This window comes from Molothrus ater, chromosome 1, assembly GCF_012460135.2.
Source record: "Molothrus ater isolate BHLD 08-10-18 breed brown headed cowbird chromosome 1, BPBGC_Mater_1.1, whole genome shotgun sequence".
In the NCBI taxonomy this organism is placed as follows: domain Eukaryota; kingdom Metazoa; phylum Chordata; class Aves; order Passeriformes; family Icteridae; genus Molothrus; species Molothrus ater.
Window position 1 is genome coordinate 44,745,605 of NC_050478.2, and position 21,127 is coordinate 44,766,731.

At 46.9% G+C, this 21,127-nt stretch overlaps 2 protein-coding genes and 2 non-coding genes across 4 annotated transcripts; all 4 read left to right on the forward strand.

Moving 5' to 3' along the window:
• Positions 1–1,442: 1,442 nt before the first annotated feature.
• Positions 1,443–10,152, forward strand: SLC25A38 (solute carrier family 25 member 38). Its single transcript, XM_036378890.2, has 7 exons — positions 1,443–1,643; positions 2,658–2,779; positions 3,385–3,469; positions 3,974–4,153; positions 4,587–4,755; positions 5,393–5,559; positions 6,428–10,152. The coding sequence occupies exons 1-7, from the start codon at positions 1,461–1,463 to the stop codon at positions 6,548–6,550; spliced, it is 1,029 nt and encodes a 342-aa protein (XP_036234783.1). The 5' UTR covers positions 1,443–1,460; the 3' UTR covers positions 6,551–10,152.
• Positions 10,153–14,498: 4,346 nt separating this feature from the next.
• Positions 14,499–19,758, forward strand: RPSA (ribosomal protein SA). The gene is made up of 7 exons (XM_036379038.2): positions 14,499–14,568; positions 14,815–14,982; positions 15,919–16,037; positions 17,902–18,147; positions 18,983–19,111; positions 19,353–19,521; positions 19,619–19,758. Exons 1-7 carry the CDS (start codon positions 14,499–14,501, stop codon positions 19,711–19,713), a joined length of 996 nt encoding a protein of 331 aa, XP_036234931.2. The 3' UTR covers positions 19,714–19,758.
• On the forward strand, positions 16,636–16,793 carry LOC118684444 (small nucleolar RNA SNORA62/SNORA6 family). Its single transcript, XR_004979848.1, has one exon. It is a non-coding gene; the product is annotated as a small nucleolar RNA SNORA62/SNORA6 family (small nucleolar RNA).
• Positions 18,308–18,466, forward strand: LOC118684432 (small nucleolar RNA SNORA62/SNORA6 family). Its single transcript, XR_004979836.1, has one exon. It is a non-coding gene; the product is annotated as a small nucleolar RNA SNORA62/SNORA6 family (small nucleolar RNA).
• Positions 19,759–21,127: the final 1,369 nt, after the last annotated feature.

The window sequence follows — 21,127 nt, forward strand, 5'->3', positions numbered from 1 at the left end:
TGGTGAAGATGGAGAAGAAGGAGGAGCTCCAGGCAGTGGAGCAGAGATTCTAATGCAGCCTGTGATGATGCATGCTGTCCCTGTGTTGGTGCACAGTGGAGCAAGATGTGAGGTGGGGAAAGAAGCACTAGGAGGGAAGGGGACAAGCTGATCTTTTCCATGAGTCAGCAGACAAAGTTAGTTAATGAAATGAAAGGCATTCACTCACCCAAGGAGGGAACTGCTTAACAAGAGAGGAGCTTGCCAAAGGGAATAGGGAGTCCATAAGGAAGTGCTTTTGCTAGCCTGTCTGTTACATTTTCTCAGAGAAGTATGTCCTCTCTTTCTTCAGGGGCTGCCACAAGGCAAAGTGAGCACAGGAGAGGAAGTAGTTTGTGCATAATGGCTACTGCTGCACACAGGGTTTTCTTTCTTGGAACACCTGGAGCATGATGTTCTGGACGCGTCATTCTTTACTTGGCCAAGGCCCAGCAAACAGGCAATTCTTAGAAAAGCAGCTTCCAAAGCCATAACTTGCTCCTCCCAGCTCCTCCAGTTTTGTTGCTGATAAGCAGTGTCTGGCTCTGCAGGCACAGTGAAGCCACAGTCTCAGGGCTGGCACAGGTCTAATACTGAAACTCTTTATTTTGGTCCTCACTTCCTCAATGCTCTGGAAAGCCAGCCTTCCTCTGCTCTGGGCCCAGGATGTGGATGAGCAAGTGGAAACACTAGCAACAGGGGTAAGGATGCATCAGTGTGCATCTCAGGTTTCTGAACAACACTACGGGTATCCATAGGAAGCTGGTTTTGTGGGGATGTGGGAGGTGTGAACTGAAGGAAGACATGAAAGCTGTCAGTTATGAACTGACCCTTCCCACTGCCCATGTCTGACAGAGCATGCTGGGGCTCAGTTGCTGGATACAGCACAGAGCACTGGAATATAGAGTACAGCTGCTGGAACTGAGTAAATTCTGGTGACCCCCAACTTCAGGCCGTGAAACTGTTGGAGGTGAGGCCACAAAGTTGGAGCACCTGTTCTATGAAGACAGGCTGAGAACATTGGGGTTGTTCAGCTTAAAGAAAAGGTTGTGTGGGGATCTCATAGAAGCCTTCCATTATCTGGAGGGGGCCTACAGGGAAGCCAGAGAGGGACTCTTCATTGGGAACTGCAATGATAGGACAGGGAGTAGCAGGTATAAATTGAAAGAGAGGAAATTTAGGTTAGCTATTAGGAAGATTTTTTTTTTTTTTTTGTGAGGGTGGCGAGACACTGGAACAGGTTGTCCAGAGAAGCTGTCGATGCCCCACACCTGGCAGTATTCAAAGCCACACTGGTTGGAGCCTTGAGCAGCGTGGTCTAGCGGGAGGCGTCCCTTCCCGTAGCACAGGGGCTGGACCAAGATGAACTTCAGAGATCGATTTCAGCCCCTTTCCGTTTTACGATTCTATGTAGAACGTCCAAAAGCCGTGACAAACACGCGATGCGGGGGCAAAAGACGCGGGAGGGGAGCCGGCTCCGGGCCGCGGCGGCCGAAGGGTTACGGGAGCCGCATGCGCCGGGCGGGGCGGTGCTCCGGGCGGGCTGGCTCGGGGTTGGGCCTCGCCGCTGCCCGCCGCGCTCTGGGGCTGCGGGCGGCGCTGGGATGCCGGGCCGGGACGCGGAGGTACGGCTGCGCCAGGCCGGGCCCGGCCGGGCCGGGCCGGGCCGGGTCGGGTCGGGTCGGGTCGCTGCGCCGGGCCCTCCTCGCTCGCTCTGCCGGGGAGAGGCCGGGTGCAGCGCCCCGATGGGAGGCGAGGGGGGCTCGCTGCACCCCCTGCGCTGCTGCGCCGTGTTCCGCGGCCTCGGGGCAGCGGGGGGACGGGGGGACGGGTCCAGCCCCGTGACGGTCTGGGTCTGGACGGACCTCGGGGCCATTGCTGGCTCGGAGCGTGCCCCACTCTACTTCTGATCTGTCCGTGCTTTCTAGTCTGTCGTGATTCGCGCAGAAACTCGTTCTTCATTAGCAAACACCGTTATATGTTTATAATAGTATAAACCCTCTCTAAACACCTAAAAATCTTCACCCTGCCGTGGGCTCTGTGCCTCCTGCGGTATTATTTCCCGAGAAGTGCCGGGCGGCGGCAGCTGCTGTGGGTAGCAAAGGCAGCCTCAGCTGAGCAGGCCGTGCGGGGCTTTTGAGTGCGTTTGGGCCGGGTTTGGGTCTGGGACTGGGTCTGGGCAGGGTTCCCCGCCAGTGCCCCTGGCAGCGCGGGACCGTGCTGTGGGCGTGGGAGGGAAGGGTTGGACGTGCTGCCAGCAGAGGTGGATTGGATTGTGGCAAAGGTACAGGTAGGTGGTGGGAAGGGGACACCTATTTCCTTTGCTGTGGCAAAGGGTAACCAAATGGCTCCTAGTACATTTGATGTTCAGAAAACTCTTAACAAACCACCGAATTTCAGGGAGATTCTGGAACAATCTCTCAGAAAAAGCAGAGAACCCAAAAAACACAAATAAAACTTTATCAGCCTCAGAAAAGGCCTGGAAAACCTTCCTGTATTCCTGTACCCTAAGCAGCTGTCCTTAACATCTGGGGTCATTACACCTTCCTTCTATAGCCTGTGATGTATTAGCTGAAATATTTCCTCTTGTGCCATTTTTAATTAAATGGCCATTTAAACTTCTATTCTTCCTCTTCCAGATGCATCCAGTCCTAAAGGCCTTTGTGTGTGGCTCCATCAGTGGCACTTGTTCCACGCTCCTCTTCCAGCCCCTTGACCTGCTGAAAACCCGTCTGCAAACTCTGCAGCCTGCTGTGAATGGGTGAGAGGAGGGGGATGTGTCTGCGTGGGGGGCCTGGAGGTGCTCTGCCATAGGCTTCTGCCTTATTTGCTGGCTGGGGCTTGGAGTTCAGAGCTGTAATCTGGGAAATCAGGCTTTGTAAAAGAGGAGGTATATTTTTATATTACGGAGAAGGATTGTTATTTTGCTCCAGAAGAACAAAAATGTCTGTGAGTGGTTATGAATGCCACTGGAATAAGTTGTAACCTCAACATTTGTTCTCATCTGAGAGACTGGTGTTTGCTGGAGTAGCTACCGTGCAGTTTCATGGGGTATCCTCTGCCTGAAAAAAATCCTGTGTGGTTGTCAGGTAATTTTTCATGCGTGCAGCTTGGTGTAGTCAACCTACAATCTGTTGCTGCTAGCAAAGGGAATGAGCAACTAAAACCACTAATGGGTGTTAAAGGTTGTGAGATACAGAAGGTGATGGAGAAGCCCTGGAAAGAGCGACCAAGAAGAGCAGATGGAGCTGAGGAAGAGCACCTTGGAGGTGCTGAGTTAATGCACAGAGATACGAGTGAAAGAGGTGGCTGTGGAATACATCTGCCAAGGTCATTTCTTCAGTTCCTCTCTTGTCTTTCTTTCAGGTCTGGTCGTGCTGGGATGGTAACACTGCTCTTTAGGGTTGTTCGTACTGAGAGTATTCTGGGGCTCTGGAAAGGTGTCTCTCCAGTAAGTGGCTGGTTTAACTCTGACTTGTAAAAATAAGTAAATAGATAAGCTTACTGTTTATTGCTAATTATGTCTGCTTGAATTTAATAGCCAGCTCTTGTACAATTATGAGTGAAATTACATGATTTAGATTACATCCTATTTTAAGAGTTAATGTTGTGAATTTCACTGATTTGGTTATGGCAGTGCTGAGCAGCTGAACATTTGAATACTCTTGCAAATGTGGTGTGGCAACTGCAATAACTTAATTTTGATTTGGAATATCTTGTTCCTAGAAAACTGACATTGAGGAATGCAATAAATCCTGGCATCATTTGAATAATTTGTCTGTCAGTGCCATAAATGATTTCTACCTTATTTTCTTTCCTCAGCATGTTAGCTTTAGTGATATTTTTGTCTTCTACAAAGCTTCCTGTCAAGTTGAACAGTCTCAGAAATGTTTTGTAGTATATTTTGTCTTATGTAAGCTTTTCCTTTCTTCATCTGCTTCTGTTTCTCCTGAAGTCCTTTGCAAGATGTATTCCTGGGGTTGGGATTTACTTCAGCACTTTGTACATGATGAAGCAAAAGTTTCTTGTGGACCGTTCACCCACAGCCCTGGAGTCTGTCTTCCTGGGTGCCGCTGCTCGAGCAGTTTCTGGGATTTGCATGTTGCCAGTGACTGTCGTGAAGACCCGATATGAGGTATGACTTTCCAATTAGTCCCCTGTTAATGGTGTCACACACCTTCTTTGTGATGCAAAATAATTCCTTCTGCCTGGAGAAGGTTGCTGCCACTTGGGTACAGCCAGGAATGTAATCCTGATTTCACCTCAGTTCACACATTGCACAGGAAATGAAATTTGAGCAAGATGAAATAGAAGTCGCCCTAAGATTTATACGTTTCAGTTGTATACAATGTTTGTGTAGCATCTTCCATATATTACCTCCCTGAAGGATTCTTTTAAAGGCTGAGTTAGGTGAAACCCGGTTTTTGCCTTGGATTGTTCTCTGTGTTGCCATCTTGGGCATCACATTAAGTTCGCAATTTGTTTGGATATTATATCCTCAGGGTGCGTGTAGGGCTCCTCAACCTGTGCCTGGCACGTGGATGACTGACCTTTGTCTGCTCTTGCAGAGTGGAAGATTTGGCTATGGGAGTGTGTATGGAGCCCTGAAGAGTATCTATCAGACTGAAGGGGCTCGTGGCATGTTCAGTGGGCTCACAGCAACGCTGCTGAGAGATGCACCCTTCTCTGGCATCTACCTGATGTTCTACACGCAGACCAAAAACCTCACACCTCAGGGTGAGGCTGAATGTTGGATGCTGGAGTGGAAAATATTCCTCTTCTCAGATCTTGCCCTGCAGCTGGCAGCCTGCATGCTCTGCTTGTTGCCTTGCACTTTGGAAGTTAAATTAGTCTCCTTTAGGGCTTTGGGTCACTCACTCACTCACTCACTCACTCACTCACATTTGCCTGTGGAGAACTGTAGACCTATAGCTGAGGTTAGTGCAGAAATGGAGACTGGCCTTAAATTGATTGATTGTCTTCATGAAGGCTGATGCATAACTCAGTTAGTGAACAGCTGAAAGACAGGGTGTCTTAAGCACTGCTTGCTGCTTCTGCTTGTCTTGCTTACTGCTCAGTTTCCACTAAACTGAGGCTTCTCTGGTATTGGAACTCTCTGGGGCAACTTTTGTACAAGTTTTTCTTTTCTGATTTTCTGTCAAATTCTGTTCCCCAGCAAGTGAGGCTTCTTAATAGTGCTAACTTTTGACTAGTAGCCACTTTTCCCCTTGAAAGGTTTCTCTAGCTGCATGGATTTTAACTTCTCTTTGGTTCTGCTGTTGATCTAACCATTCAATGGCTTTCACTTTGTCACACAGCATGAGTGTTCCTGGCCTGAATGGTGTCTGAGTGTGTTCCCTTTGCTCTGTTGCAGACCAGCTGGATCCAGTGCTCATGCCCTTGCTGAATTTTGGCTGTGGGATCTTTGCAGGGATCTTGGCCTCTTTGGCAACACAGCCTGCTGATGTCATCAAAACACACATGCAGCTGTCACCCCAAAAGTACCACAGGACAAGCCAGGCCATTGCCTTTATCTACAAGGTGAGGTGAATCCCTTCTGACATGCGCAACCACATCCTCAGTTCTGATCCCCTTGCTCAAAGCACAGCTTTGATGGGGAAGTCATTGCCTTTTAAAGGAGGTGAACAAGCGTCAGTGCTTCATCTGCTCTTGCAGTTGGACTATTCAGTGTCAGCATTTTCAAGATGATGAAGGGGGTCATGCTGTGGTAGATCAAGACTATAGTGTGCAGTGTGAAATGCTGGTTTCAGATACAAACCAGCTACAAAATAATTATTTGCTCTTTAGGCATCAGAAAAGAAATAAATGCCCAGGTCTTTATTGCAGGAATGGGGTGGAGAAGTAGTCAAAGCCCACCTTTCCCTTCCTGCTGTCAGAAGGGCAGATCTTGGCAGATTGACTCTGTTTCCATATTGAACTCTATTCCTAAGCAGTAATCTGTTTATTTGTGTATGCATTTTTGTGTATACCTTTTTTTTTCAAATCATAATGTTTTTTGCTTCAATACTTAGAAATCTCAGAATAGCTGAGAGACTTTTGTAAATACGAAGCTCTAAAACGAAGACTATTCATTTTCCTGTAGTGTCTCGAAATGATTAGACTCTTGCCTTCTCTTTGTTGGACTTGAATGTGGCTTTCTCCATCTGTTGTCTCCATCCTGGCCTTCCTTTTTCCCACTCACTGCTCTTCCTGCTTTGCTGGGTAGCCCTGCAATAGTGCAGTGCTACAGATTCTTCCTAAACACTGAAAGCTATTTAAGCCTGGGTCTTTCAGAGACTGCTCTGGGTCTGAGCTGAAATACATCCTGTGCTCTTCCATGTAATAAATGATGAGAAATTAAAACCCTCTAGGCAGATTGGGATAAATTGCTGTTTATCTCCCGTTGCAGGACTTTGGGCTGGTTGGCTTTTTCCGAGGCGGTGTGCCCCGAGTTCTCAGGCGCACTCTGATGGCAGCAATGGCATGGACGGTGTATGAACAGATGATGGAAAAAATGGGCTTGAAATCCTGACTGAGCTGCACTGAGAAAGGACCAGCTTCACTCCTTCTCCCGCTTGTTGTGATCAACTGGCACTGAGAAGTTCCCAGTTCCACAGAGGAATAAGCCTTCCTCAGCCAGGAAGGAAGCCCTTCTGAGACAGGGGATTTGGCCTTTTGGCAAGTAGAGGAAGAAGGATTGGATCTTTGCGTTGTTTGATCAATGCATTCCAGAAGGACTGCGCTTGCAGACTGCCATGGGAAATGGTAGGGTTTTCACAGCCTGGTAACTATGCTGAGAAGCCCCTTTTAAAAATAACTCTGTGCTCACCACCTTTATGCAATGAGACAGTATTAGAGCAGAAGTGTTTGAGGAGAAAACAGTGATGGCAGAACTTGCCAGCGTGTTCCTTGCGGGCATGGCCAGAAAGGCCACAGTGACCACCATCTGATAGAGATCCTCCTTCCTCATAATGCTTTATTCTCACAGGGGAGCGCTAGGCCCTGGTGGGAAACTGGATGTGTGTTGTGATGCTTACATTGTGGGCATGGGTGGAAGAGAAATGAAGTGCAGAGGAAAAACTACAAATATGGTCTCTGCCATCACTTTTGTACTGTGGTTGATCACAGAGAGAGTAATTGGACCCTCCTTGCTGTGTTATGTGTTATTATGTTATTGAGCACCTTAACATTCTTGAAATGTCCTTCTGTCTCTACAGCAGAGTTTGCACAGTAATTAAGAAGCATAAGGCACTTTAGAATTGATTGCTACCAAAGTTCTACTTGTTCTCTGAAAAAACAAAAAAAAAAAGCTGCTGGTCTAACTGCAGCAGGAACACTCGAGTGGGTTTTGTTGGATTTTTAATGCAGTTTTCATAGAGACTTGTTTGCTTCTTATTCTTTATTTATTAATCCTTGATCAACATCCTCAGTTATTATAGTGAACTGGTCCTTAGATGTAGCTTTTAGGGCCATGGCTCATAATGCATAAATGTATAATGGAAACAGATGTAGATACTAGCACTTCAGATTTCCCTTAAAACATTGCTGATTGCATGTGGAGTATGCTTTCATTTGGAAAGAAAAGGTTGCTATTTCTGTAAGCTTTCTCCAAGGTTTGAGTCCTGTAGGTGCTTGGTAGTGATCTTTAATTCCCTTAGGGCTCCACACAGACCCTTCCCATTTTCCTGGCTGATCCTTTTCTCTTATCAGGTAGTCCACGTTCAAGTATGCCCGAGTTTAAATGCACTTTTCATCCTCTGTGCCTTCTTACTCTTTTGTGCTGTGTTACTCAGACCTCACAGTGTGTGCCAGGTGCAGCCTGATCCCCCCTTCACTTGTGCCTCTGTGATGGGTTGGGTCCCTTGCAGCTCTGTTAGCATAGCCACGAAGCTGGTGTGGAAGTGTGCATCGTGTTCTGTAGTGTGCCTTGCAGAAGACTTAGCTTTGGCTTTTATTTTCTTAAAGATTTAGGGATATTGCAGTTTGCTTTAGAACCAGAGCACCTGTCTCTAAACACGAGGATACAACACTGTAGCTGTATGAACAACCAGTGCTACCTACCTGTTGTTCATAAGTTTTAGAATGTATTTTGGACAGTCCCTGCCTGCCCAGGCAACTTTCCGAGTGTAAGAACAGAGGGGATGTGGGTTGTTAAAGGTGTTCTTTACCAGATTTCAACTCCAAGAATGCTTGATGACTGATGTAAAAGTTGAGGGAAGTGTAAGAGGACAGAATGGAGCCTTGGAAAGTGCTGCCTGTTTTCAGACTCAGCCCATCTGTGAAGGAAGGCTGGTGCTCTGCAGTGCAGGAGTCCCCAAGGATGCTGGTGGAGGGTTCTGTGTGCACATCTATGTGTTAGCAACAGAGCACTGCATCAAATCAGGCACATGGCACGTTATTTGCTAAATCCTAAATGTGAACACCTGTTCCTTTCTTTTGCTGTTCCTTCTGCCCTTAGTGACCAGAACTTGTGAGAGTGCATGAAACCATGGTAACTGCACATCCTGCTTGTTTGCTGTCCTGAGCACTACTGACACACAGCTGGAGAACCAAGTCTGGGATTGCTGACCTGGCAGAATAAGGTGGCAATTAGATGAGTTACCTCATTTGTCTTTTATTCCCCTGTGTATGGGATCAAACCAGCATTGTGCTGGGAGCCTGAATTTATTTGGTGCTTTATAAATCTGGCATGTGAGTTGGATCTGTTGAACATCCTGGGCCAGGGTTGTGTGTGGGGTCACCTGCAAGGTGCTTCACACATATTTTGTTCCTGGTTTAGCAATGGCAAAGCAATGTGCAACCCGTGCAGACAGAAACTTAAGCTCTCAAAAATGAGGCAGGCAAGCAAAGAATGTGAGGTAATCTGGAATTAAATCAAGTCCTCATCAGAAACCTGAATTTCAGGAACACTTTGGTGGCTTTTATGTCTTTGTACTCCTGCCTGGTCAAGTAACAAAAGAAGAAGTAGGGAGTTTATTTCCATGCACTACTGTTTTAAGGTCTGCTGTGAGGTTGTTTGTTTGTTTGTTTTAAATCTGGAATCAGGCCTAAAGTAGTGTTAGCTTTTACTTTGCCAAAGTTTTTTCCATTCTGGTCTGGTGCTTTGTTATTGGAGTAGAGTGAAAAACTGTATGGTTTTTGTCTTGTGGATTAACCTGGGCTCCTCTGGGTTTAAGAAATAGAGAATCTCAACTGCACTGTGTTTCATCTGCCATGGGTGCTGCAAATCCAAAAGCTTATTTACCTGTGAGTTGGGGAGAATGAATCTGTGATGCAAGCTTGTTTGTTTCTCTTTGTTATTTCTTTTGTTGGGTGTCATATATGGGGGAAGGGAAAGCCTGAAGTTCTACTTCACTCTGTTCTGAAAGCTTTATCACATGGTCAGGCATAAGACTATTTCTCAGCTCTGATCCTTACTGTCCTTCACCCTTTCTCCTCTTCAAAAACATTCTGTTTCTGAAGTGATTTATTGAAGTTTCTCCTTGATAGCTATAGCAAGTCAAGACAATCAAGTGCATCGACTTGAAGTTTAGATGTATTCCCCTTGAGGTTTAATGCTTCTACTTAACAACAAATTGTCACTGTACAGCCTAAAGATAAAGTAAATCAAATAAAAGATCTGGACAGAGGTGGTTAATCACCTACCTCCATCATGCCAGCAATTCAGCACTAACAATCTTGTCAGATAATCGTTTCCAAAGCCATCTTGGCTTGGACTCCGGAGACAGGGGTGTGCTCCCTCTCTGCACTTCAGGATGGCAGTGGGATCCCTCTTGGAATGACCTCTATTGCTGGCAGTGCACTGTTAGTGATCGTGCATTGTCTCTGCTTGCCCCTGCAGCTGTGGCTAAGGACATAGCTGGCTGGCATGTTGAGGCAGGCAGTGTTTAGGTGAGTTGTAAGGACACAAGAGAAATAGTCTCGAATTATTCATGCTTTAGAAACTTCATGTTTCCACTTCTCCTGTGTGATGATTTATTTGGGTTTTTTCACTCAGTCTCTTAAACAGAACTGGAGCTTTGAAATATTGCGTAGCTTTGAGTATTGTGAGTCTATATAGTTTGTGTCTATATAAAATATTTATGTGAAAAGATGTATTATATGTTTCTATTAAAAACTGGTTGCTAAAATTAAGGATATAATCTCTTCAGTGTTTCTTTTAAAAAACCCAAACAGAGAAGCCTCAACTGATTAAATGCACAAGGGATTGGAGGGAGTAGCGACTTAAGAATGCAAAAGGAGTTTCCCAAGAGGACAGGACTGTTGCATGTGTTCAGAGCCCATAAAAGGCAAGGAATATTCTCTCTTTCTGTGATGTATAATCTGCACGGGTTGTGCTAGTACAACCTAAATCAACTTTGCTTAAGTAGAAAAACACAGCACTGGGGAATGTTGCATTTTACACAGCTTCCTCTGCCTGCCTGCTGTGTGTAAAGACAGATGGCTGTTGAATCCCTGTACTAGCTGGTGAAATACCTGCCTTCAGGACAGTGGGGTTTTAAGCTCTCTAGGGAAAAACTGTTTTTAGTATCCTGCTGATCAGGTTTTTGCTACTCAGACAGTCTGATCTCAGCAGGGGACCAGAAATTGTGCCTGGGACACAATTGTGTCCTGCAAGGCATAATGCAAGGGAATGCTGGATTGCTGGGATCTCCTCTTGCTGTCACAGTATGGTCCTGGGATTCAGTAGCAGGCAGGTTGTGCTAAGCAAAACTTTGTTGATACTGAGATGTGCATCTTCGAGATGTGAGGATCCCAAGCCTCTTTACTTGCTTAGATAATACATTCTCACATGGAGCAATTTTCATGGAGGGTTATCTGTGTGTAACAGACCTACCAGACAGTGCTGAGATGCAGCCTTGTGCCAGCTGAGCCTAAATTGCTTGCGCAGGTTCTGGTAGCAAGTTAGGCCTGGGATAGTGCCTGCTCCTGTACACAGAGCTCCCCAGAGCTCTCCTGCTGCCTTAAAGAACCACCTCCTGTGTAGTGGGTGTTGCCGTCCATGCTGCTGACAGCTGCCCCAGCTGTGAGAAGAGATAGCAGACAAGATCCCTAACCCTTCTGGGTGGTAGAAGGTGGGGAAGATTGAAAGTTTAAAGGCAGTATGGTTGTAACAAAACATTGAGTTACAGATCTCCCTTCCTCATTAAAAATGGGTAAACATTTTGCTTGCTTTTTTAATTTTAATGAGTTTTGTGCCACACATAAGCACTGACACCAGAATTGAACAGAAAAGATTCTTCATCCCATACAGGCACATATATATGTGTACTTTTGTGAACTCCATGTGGGTTTCTTATGCTTATAAGCATAAGAATATGCTTATCCCTTCTGGCTTTGGTGCTTATTTCAAAACAGCAAGATGATTTTCCACATTGCAGTTTCTTAATTTGTGATTTTAGCACTGTAAAATGTTTTAGGAGTCTTTATCATAATGCATTAAGGAGTTTTAGTAAAAATGACAAAATCCCGGTGAGAGGTTAAAATGTGACCTCTGCAAGTTTTTGTAACAGGCATTAAGCAATTCTAACTTTGTAGAACTAGAAATAAATTTGCCAAAATATGTTTTCCCAAAATGTGTAAGAAGTAATATCAAACCTTTAAAACACAAGCCAAAATGGAATTTAAAGGGAGTCACAATAACATTAGTGCCGTTTCACTGAAAGTGAGTTGATCTTCATAGCTCTTCTTTTCCTTCTCCAGGGATGCTACAGGATCTCTCGGGTGACACCCACTGTCATGTTTGGTGGGATAGATACTGCCTGAAAGGCTTTCTGCCTGAGCTTCCTCCCCAGACACACAACCCAACCCCTTCATTGCAGGAGCTGTCCTGGCAGCACAGAACACCTCCTGTGCAGTCCTGTGAGGAGCCCTCTCTCCCAGCACTGGGGTCCTGGTACAGCCCCCTGCTCCGAGGCTTCTGGCCAGGGCTGCTGCTCTGCTGCAGCCTGGGCTGGCTCTCTGGGAGATGCTCTTTCTGGGGCTTTGTGACCACCCCAGGCACCTACTTGAAGTCCTCAGTGTAGCACCCAAAGGCTGGTGGTAGCTCAGTGACACATCTCTGCACCTGTGGGCCCCAAGTCTCCCTGGCTCTTCAGGAGGACTGTTGCCTCAAATCCACCTTTCTTGGCTTTGCTTGCTGCCGAGCAAGGCTGTTCCCAGGGGCTGCCAGAAGCTCTGCATGTAATTGTGTAACAGAGTTCAGTGTGAACTTTGGACAAAGGAAGCCTTGTCTAAAACATGTGATAAGGTAGATACACTTTCACTTGAGGGACATGTCCATTAGTAACAGATTATTTTAAACTGTCTCAGCACGCAGATGAAAAATAAAGGCAAGCTTTCAGGTTATTTAAGAAAATATTTAGAAATACTTTATTGTCCAGCTTCATCACCACTTTTCCAAGCCCTCTCATGGGCTGTGGGCCTCATGGTATACCAGAAAGGGCCCATAAGCATAACAATAAAAAATAAATGAAGTATTAGTGATGCCAGAGGAGTCCATAACACTGACCAGTGTCACTCTTTTGATAACATCAGACTTTCTGCAATATTCAATACTTAATTTACAATCATTATGTTCAAATACATTTTTAATACAGATGAGTTTCAATAGCGCAGAAGAGCTCTCCAGGTGAAATGCACATCATGGTGACATCACCACCATCTCTTCTCTTCCTTCCCAAGCTAATATTCACCCTGCTCCTGTCTCCTCAGGAGAAACACAGCTTGTACACAGCCCCATCAGGTCAGCTCTCACCATCCCCAGTGCACTTACCCAGGCGCCACAGATGTCTGTAATCTCTCAGGCAGTAATAGATCATGCTCTGGCTGAGGGCTCACTAACCTGTTGCTGCGTTTCATTTTACCTACTTTGTCACCACCATGTGGCAAATGTTTGAATTACTCTCTTACAGCATATTCTAAAGCTGATTTTGTAATCTCTCTAATTAACACCACCTAATAAGTACGAAGAAAAGAAGGATAGAGAGCCATTTTCCAGCAGAAAAAGAACATACATGAGATTATGTTGTAACCTGCTACTTGAGCAACTCTTCCCCAGAGTAACTCAGGGCTCAGGCATGGAAAAGGAGAGTCCAGGCCCAGTCACACTGATGTGGTTATACGAGGTTAAAATAGAAGGGAGAAAACTAAAGGAGCACTGTTGTTAGAAAGATATGAAGATGAATTATCACTTGCAGAAGGCACTAGCAATAGTATTTGCACAGTCCAGAAATCTGTCCAGAAATGTATCCAGATGTTGATGATAGCAAGCATAGCAAAGTAAGTATCACTACTTTTTTTTTCTAGAGATTCCTTTCTCAGGCCTGTGTCTGAGAATAGGACAAGGAAAATGAGAAAGACCATGAAGATTCTTAAATCTCATCACTTTCTGTGGTTTCTTAAAAGCAAACAACAAGAAAATCCTAAACCCAACAACACTCACAAAAAAAATGGGGCAAGTACCACAAGAATGTCTACTGCAGAACAAGGATGTGTAAGTTCAGTGTCAATTTCATGTCTTTTTACTGTCATTTCTGCAAAGGACAGGAACAGCCTTGGCTGCTCAAGCTCTCTTGCGTGGTGCCAGAGCACTGCCCCTGCAGGGAGGAGAAATTGGGTGCACAGAAGATGCTGCAGCTCCTTAGAAGCTTCCCCCCGCAGCAGGCAATATAGAGCCTAGATATAATTCATCAACAATCACCAGCCCTAAGAGCATATATTTCACTTTCAGCAGGAAAATGGAATTGTAAAATGTTTAAAATAAATCTTTGCTTTCTGTTCCCTTCAGGACCTCAAAAACAGCCTGGATGTTGCTTGGAGCACAAGCCTCAGGATGCTGCTGTGAAGCAGCTTCAGACTGACAGAACCACAGAATCAGTTCAGTTGGAAAAGACCTCTGAGATCACGGAGTCCAAGCCATGAGTAAACACCACCCTGTCAACCAGACCCTGGCACTGAGTGTTTTGTCCAGTCTTCCCTTACACACCTCCCGGGACGGGACGGGACGGTAACTCTACCACCTCCCTGGGCGGCCCATTCAAAAGTCCAATCATTCCTGTGAAGAAATTCCTCCTAATGTGCAATCTAAACCTCCCCCGGTGAAACTTGAGTCCTCTCGTCCCGTCGCTGGTTGCCAGGGACAAGATGCCGACCCCCACCTGGCTACACCCTCCTTCCAGGCAGCCATAGGGAGCGGTAAGGGTCACCCCGAGCCTCCTTTTCTCTGGGCTAAACACCCCCAGCTCCTCCAGCCGCTCCCCACAGAACTCACACTGCAGACCCTTCACCAGCTTTTTTCCCCTTCTCTGGATTCGCAATCCCACAAATCCTACGAGCTTCGTTCAGAGCCAGCGTCGGGAAGGGGCAGGAGCAGCGGGCGCGGCCCGGGGATGCCGGGGAGGCGCCGCCGGAGCGCGGCCCTGCCCCCGCCGCCGCGGAGCCTCGCCCCCGAGGCGCCCCATTGGCTGCCGAGGCTATATATGGCCGTCAGGCGGGGGCGGGTTCTCTCTCGGCTCCGCGCCGTCCGGGCCTCCACACGGCGTTGTCAGCGTGAGTCGGGGCCGCCGGGCGGGGGGCGGGGGCGGCGGGGACGCGTTCCCCGCCCTGCGATAACACCGGGGGGGCACTGTGCATCCCGCTGCACCGCCGGCGGCCGGCCGGGCCGGGCCGGGCCGCGCCGCGGGGAAGGCCGAGGCCTGCTGCTTGTAGCGCGGGAGGCGGCCCAAGATGGCGGCCGGGGCGGCTGGACCTCGTGGCGCGTCCCCGCCGGGCTGAACCGCGTCCCTGTGCCCGCAGGTTCCCTGTCGTTGCTTCTAAAGGGAAACCCCACAATGTCCGGAGGCCTCGATGTCCTGCAGATGAAGGAGGAGGATGTCCTCAAATTCCTCGCTGCCGGGACCCACCTGGGAGGTACCAACCTGGACTTCCAGATGGAGCAGTACATCTACAAAAGGAAGAGCGATGGTAAACAGGCGGGATGGGTGGCCCGGGTTGGGCAGCTGGGATCTTGTGGGTACTATTGGTAGAAGCAGAAAAGTCCTAGCGCGTGATCTCCCTAGCATGGTTTCTCCGTGACCTTTGCATACCAGTGTTAACTCACAGAAGTAGAATAAAATGCTGATTTTGGAACAATTGTACTAGTTTTTGACTATCTTGATCTTAAATCTGGTAAATCAATCACACCTGGTTTCAGTAATTTTGCTAGCTCTTGACTACATTAATTATATGGTTTTAGTATCTCAGTAACGATTTCTCCTTGTTTGTATTGGTCTTCAATATAAACTGCCCTCTTTACAAGATAAAAATTCATATGAGGACTAGCTTTTTGATAGTAGATGCTGGAAACATGTGACAGTAAAGCCATAAAGGGAGAATTTTCTTAAAGATAGCTTTCCATTAGCTAGAATGAGACTAGAGTGTTGTCATTTCATAAAGGACATTGAGGTGCTGGAGCAGTGTCATGGCTTGGACTCAATGTACAGAGAAGGGCAAACAAAGCTTTTGAAAGGTTCAGAAAAATGTAATGAGGAATGACTCTAGGAGCTGTGTTTGTTTAGTCCTGAGAAAAAGCAGCCTAGGGGGATCTCACTGGTCTCTACAGCTACCTGAAAGAAAGGGTCACCCTTTTCTGCTTGACAGCAGCCAGAGGACCCAAGAAAATGGGCTTAAGATGAGATAAGGGAGATACAGATTAGATAATATTAAAAAAAAATCACTGCTTGGATGGTCAGACAGTGGAATAGGTTGCCCAGTTGTGTTTAAGAGGGACCTGAATACGATGCTGATTCTATGAATTTTGGAGTAACCACAGCCATGTGGCAGGTTTAATGGCAGAGGAGTGCTATCCTGTTTTAGGATCTTGTATTTGCTCGTTGTTCTAAAGCCTTTTGCTGCCAACAGGTATTTACATCATCAATCTGAAGAGGACCTGGGAAAAGCTGCTCCTGGCAGCTCGTGCCATTGTTGCCATTGAGAACCCAGCTGATGTGAGCGTCATTTCTTCCAGGAACACTGGACAGGTATGGACATCAGGAAACCTGCAGTCTTAGGAGCAGGAGTCCCTTGCCTCACATGTATCACTGCCTGCCAGTGACAGCTTGGTGATAATAGGCAATAACACCAGTTTTAACTGTAGGAATGCTTTCTGTAAACATGGTTTCTGTGTTGCACTTGGCAGCTTAAAATAGATGAGTTGAAACCCACTCCCCATTTCAGGGCGTTTGATAACTTGTTTTTCTTCCATATCCATTTTCTTGCTGGATTTCTGTCATATTAGTGGTCAGTCCCCTGGTGACCCCCTCCTCCCAGAAGGGGAGTGTGCCAATTACACACTACTGTGTGTAATTGGCACTGATTTTTCTGGGGACAGTAAGCACCTGATATGAAAGTTGTCAAATTTTCTGTTATCGAGCAAGGTATAGTAACTAGTATATTTTTTAATTTTGACTCTAAATTTTTAGCACAAAAACATTCTATTGTAGAAAGTGATAACCTTTAATTAAGTCACTGAAGTTTGTGAGGTTAGTTTGTTCAGGTAGCTGCAGGTGAGGCCACAGATGTTTAGGGAGATTCAGGGGTGGATTTCTGCAGGAAAAGCTTGGTATCCCGTGGGTTTGATGTGCACACTATTAAAGCTTGATGCTGAGGTCAGTTTCTGGCCAATGAGCTCTCAAGTGTCGGAAGTGTGCAACAGCAAAGGATGGCAGGGTTTTCGCTAACGCCAGGAGAGGGGCTCCCTCTAGGATTGGAGTTTGATAGTAGGCCCTGCCACATGCCTGTCAAGTTGGAAGCTGTTAAAATTGAATGAGAACTGTCAACTGCAATCTCAAAGGACAAAGCTACAATTTGTGTGTATTTATTATTGAGTTTTTGTGTAGTTCCTTGAAGTTCCTGGATAATAAAAAGATGTTGTCGTGGTTTAGGGCAAATTTGGAGAAGAATTTCCAAATTAGGGCCCCTCCAGTAAGCAAACCCACACAGCCCCTCCCCCCAACCGGTTCGGGAAGGATTCCTCGGAGAGGAGTGGAAAGAACCTGTTTATTTAACAAGCACAGCATCCCCCCAGCACACAAAATGAACAATACCGGATGACACCTGCTCTGAAAAAAGATGACAAATTCAGAAAGTCTCTCTTGGGGGGTGGTCACTCTGTTCTCAGTCCCTCCAGCGCTGGGGCAGCTGCTGCAGGCCACAAGATGCAGAATCTTGATGTTTCCCAGGTCCCAGTCCGGAGCAGGTTCGAAATGGTCAGAAAAAGGAAAGGAGAAACAGTCCAGGAAGAAATTGGACAGTTTAGCTAAACTAGCTAATGAGCAAAAGCAAGCAGAAGCGAAGCAAGCAAGACGAGAGAGCAAAGCGAAAAGCAAAAGCTGCAGTCTCTGTGTCCCGCCAGGCTGATAAGAAAACCAAACCAAAACTTTCCCTCTTCAGAGCCAGTCTTAAAGGTACAGAACATAATATCCAACATTAACAGTACACGTGAATGGGGATACAAGCATCATAACGTCACCCTAGGACAGATGTAGAAATAATGAAAGAAAATCTGCTTTGCTTTTTTTGTAAGCTTTTTGTTTAATTCACCCTTCCATGATTGGATTTTGAGAGTTTGGAGTAGAGCTTGCCAATAACTTGAGGGGAAGAGAAGGCTTTTTTTAATTTTCTGACTTTGGGCTTTTAAACTCATGGTGTTGCTCTTGTCAATAACATTTTTATTGTCTCTTTCTGAGGTGGTGAGCCCTGATTTCACAGGAATGGAAACAAATAGTTCAGTTAAATTTCATGTAAACTCACTGGCAGTGCCTGTATGATGTGGCTGAAATGCACTTTTCTGGCTTGGTTGCAATGCAGTTTTCCTGCTTCACCTTTGCTGTGTCCCTTTTGCAGCGTGCAGTCCTGAAGTTCGCTGCTGCCACTGGGGCTACTCCCATTGCCGGGCGTTTCACCCCTGGCACCTTCACAAACCAGATCCAAGCAGCTTTCCGTGAGCCGCGGCTCCTGGTGGTTACGGACCCGCGGGCTGATCACCAGCCGCTGACTGAGGCATCCTACGTCAACATCCCCACCATCGCCCTGTGCAACACCGACTCCCCGCTGCGCTACGTGGATATCGCGATTCCCTGCAATAACAAGGTAACCCTGCCCTGTGGCGTTCCGGGCAGCTCCTTCCAGAGCGTGCTGCGTGCTTCCAAGATGGATGCTTTCTGCAAGGGAGGGTGGGCTCGTGTCTCACGTGTATCTTGGGGGATGAGCTAATTAGTGTCTCTTGCAGGCGGGGCGGAGGAGGAAATAAACTGCACACAGTTGGAGCTTGGAGCTGAGGCTGGTTTCTGGCCAAGGAACTCTCAAGTGTAGGACGTGTGCTATAGTAACCTGGCAGGATTTTTCGCTGACGCCATGAGGGTCTTTGTGACCCAATGAGTGGAGTTTGGTAGTCATTCTTGCCACAGATCATGAATATGAATGAAAGATAAGTGAACTGATGGAGAAACTGCTCTGAGACATTACCTTGCCAGAAATCTCCTGAAAGGTAAAGTCTAGGAAGATAGAAGCTATCTTAGATCTCTATCAAGGTGTCAGTCACCAAAACTAGTCTAAGCCATGTGTGAGTATGTGTGTAAGCTTTGTTTATTTTGTCAAGTTTTCAATTTCTTCATTCCTGAATATGTGGTGAACATCATCCCTGTCTTTTGGATGAGACTCACACGAGGGTGGTGAGCAATGTGAAACTCCATAACAGGAGAGTTACTTCAGGCCGTGTTGTAATGGCATCATAATTTCTGCAGTCCTGAAAATGTCACTGGGAACTTGAAAAGTTGCCCTTTTTTCATGTTCAAGTACTTGAGTCCGGCATTGGCAAATGGGTTTCAGCAAGCATGAGCCTTGGATAGGGTACAGATAAGTCTTTTGCTCTTTCTGCAAAGGTTTTGCTTTACAGCCAGCTCATACCTACTTTCTGCTGTTCCAGGGAGCCCACTCGGTGGGCCTGATGTGGTGGATGCTGGCTCGGGAGGTCCTGCGCATGCGTGGCACCATCTCCCGTGAGCACCCGTGGGAAGTCATGCCTGACTTGTACTTCTACAGGGATCCTGAGGAGGTAGGAATCCTCATGGCAGGGAGTGTGTCTCTTTGGGATGTTCTGCCTGTGCTCATATCCCATGGTCCCGTGTGTCTGCTGTCGAGGACAGGTTTTGCTAATGTAATGATGGCACTTCACACTCTGCCATGGTGGTTAATTGTATCCCACCCAGTTGGTGCCTGTTGCCTGATACTTGATAGTAAGGGTTGTGTTCTGGGATGTGTTGCTGGGAGACTCAGGCTGGGCTCTTCCATTGCAGATTGAAAAGGAGGAGCAGGCAGCTGCTGAGAAAGCAGTCACGAAGGAGGAATTCCAGACTGAATGGACAGCCCCAGCACCTGAATTCACTGCTCCTCCTCAGCCTGAGGTTGCAGATTGGTCTGAGGGAGTGCAGGTCCCATCTGTGCCCATCCAGCAGTTCCCCACAGGTCAGTTTGGGGGGATGTCTGTGAGGAGGAGTGGAGGGTGTTGTGGTGGGTGGAAGGAGCTGGGGACTACTAAGTATTGTTGTGTTTGTGATTGCAGAGGACTGGAGTGCCCAGCCTGCCACCGAGGATTGGTCAGCAGCTCCCACTGCCCAGGCTACTGAGTGGGTTGGCACTGCCACGGAATGGTCTTAACTTCAGCCCTGCTGTACTGTGAGAGAAATAAAGGCTGGTTTAGTATGCGCTGTGCTGGTGCTGCGTTTGTAAAGTTGCTGGCTGGTGACACGTGGGTAGCATAGGGCAGGGTCCTCAGGCAGGAGTGGGCATGCCTGTTACACCCAGTTAAATGGAGCTGGGGGCTGTGGGCTTTGCCCCTGCCTGCAGCAGCTTGCTGGGCTGTCCCTCCTGTCTTTCTCTGTGTGTGAGGCTGGTCTCACAGTCCTGCCTTCCCTGGCTCTGCCCCAGTGAGAAGGGAGCAGTGTGTGTGCTCAGGCAGAGCAGTTTGCTTTTGGTTTTTCTTTTTTTATAGCAGCCCATTTGGGTCCACCCAAATGGGCTGCTTTTGTTGTCTGCCTGGGGTTTCACAGGTTTGCAGGGTGAGGATGGTTCTGGTGACCAGGTGTGGATGGTGGCCTGACTGAACAGTGTGGTGAACAGAGCCCTTAAGTTGGGAGCTGCTCCTCTGATAGATTCCCAGCTTTTGCATCAGTATTGCCAGTTTCTTCCTCAAAAATACTGCAGTAATTTCAGGAAAAAAAACCACCATATTAATTCATCTGCTTTAGTTCTTGAGGATTATATTGCTGTGATTATTAGCAATAATGGGAGGTAGACCAAGAAAATGGGGGTTTGCTTGTTGGAGGGGAAGATTGTTCAGATTGGACCCTGTTTTCCGTATCGGTGTGGTTGCAGATGCTCCTTTTTGTACCTTCAGCACTGCCAATTAACCTGTAAAGAGCATTTTCTCTTGGTGCATGTGCTCATTTAATTTGTAATAGTGCATATTAGCAGTAAAAACCTAAAGCAAGTTATGCACATTACTGCACGGTATCTGTCCAAAGGAGACTGATCTTTTTCCTCTTGTCTTTACCTATTACGTGCAAGGTGACTAAAAGTTTTGTTAATTATGAACAGGTGAGCACTTCACCATTTGTTCCTGAAAGAGAAAGAGAAGCTCTAATTGTTCACTGCATTCCTCAGAAGTGCTTGTGGCACATCCTCTGCTACTTCCCAGAATCCAGCGGGGGGAGGCTCCTTCCTGCCACCTGAGGTCTGTCACTTGTGTGTCAGGGTGTGTCAAGAGCCTGGTCTTTGGGGACTGTGTACCTGCTGTTTGACTCCCCGGATCTGAGATTGTCCCAAAAGATCTGTTGGCCTGGAGTTTTTTTTCTCTGCCACATTAAAAATTTCCACACTTGGAGCACAGTCTTACCCCTTGGTACATTGAATCTCTGCTGTTACTGTTGCTGTTTCACCGTTGCCCCTTTTATCCGTTGTGTAACTTCTTTCCTGCAAATGCGTTCCTGTTAATGAGTATGTAGAAGTCATCAGACAGCTCCTGTGTGGGTGATGGTGCTGTTTTAAATCAATTGGTTCTGGGTAATTGCTG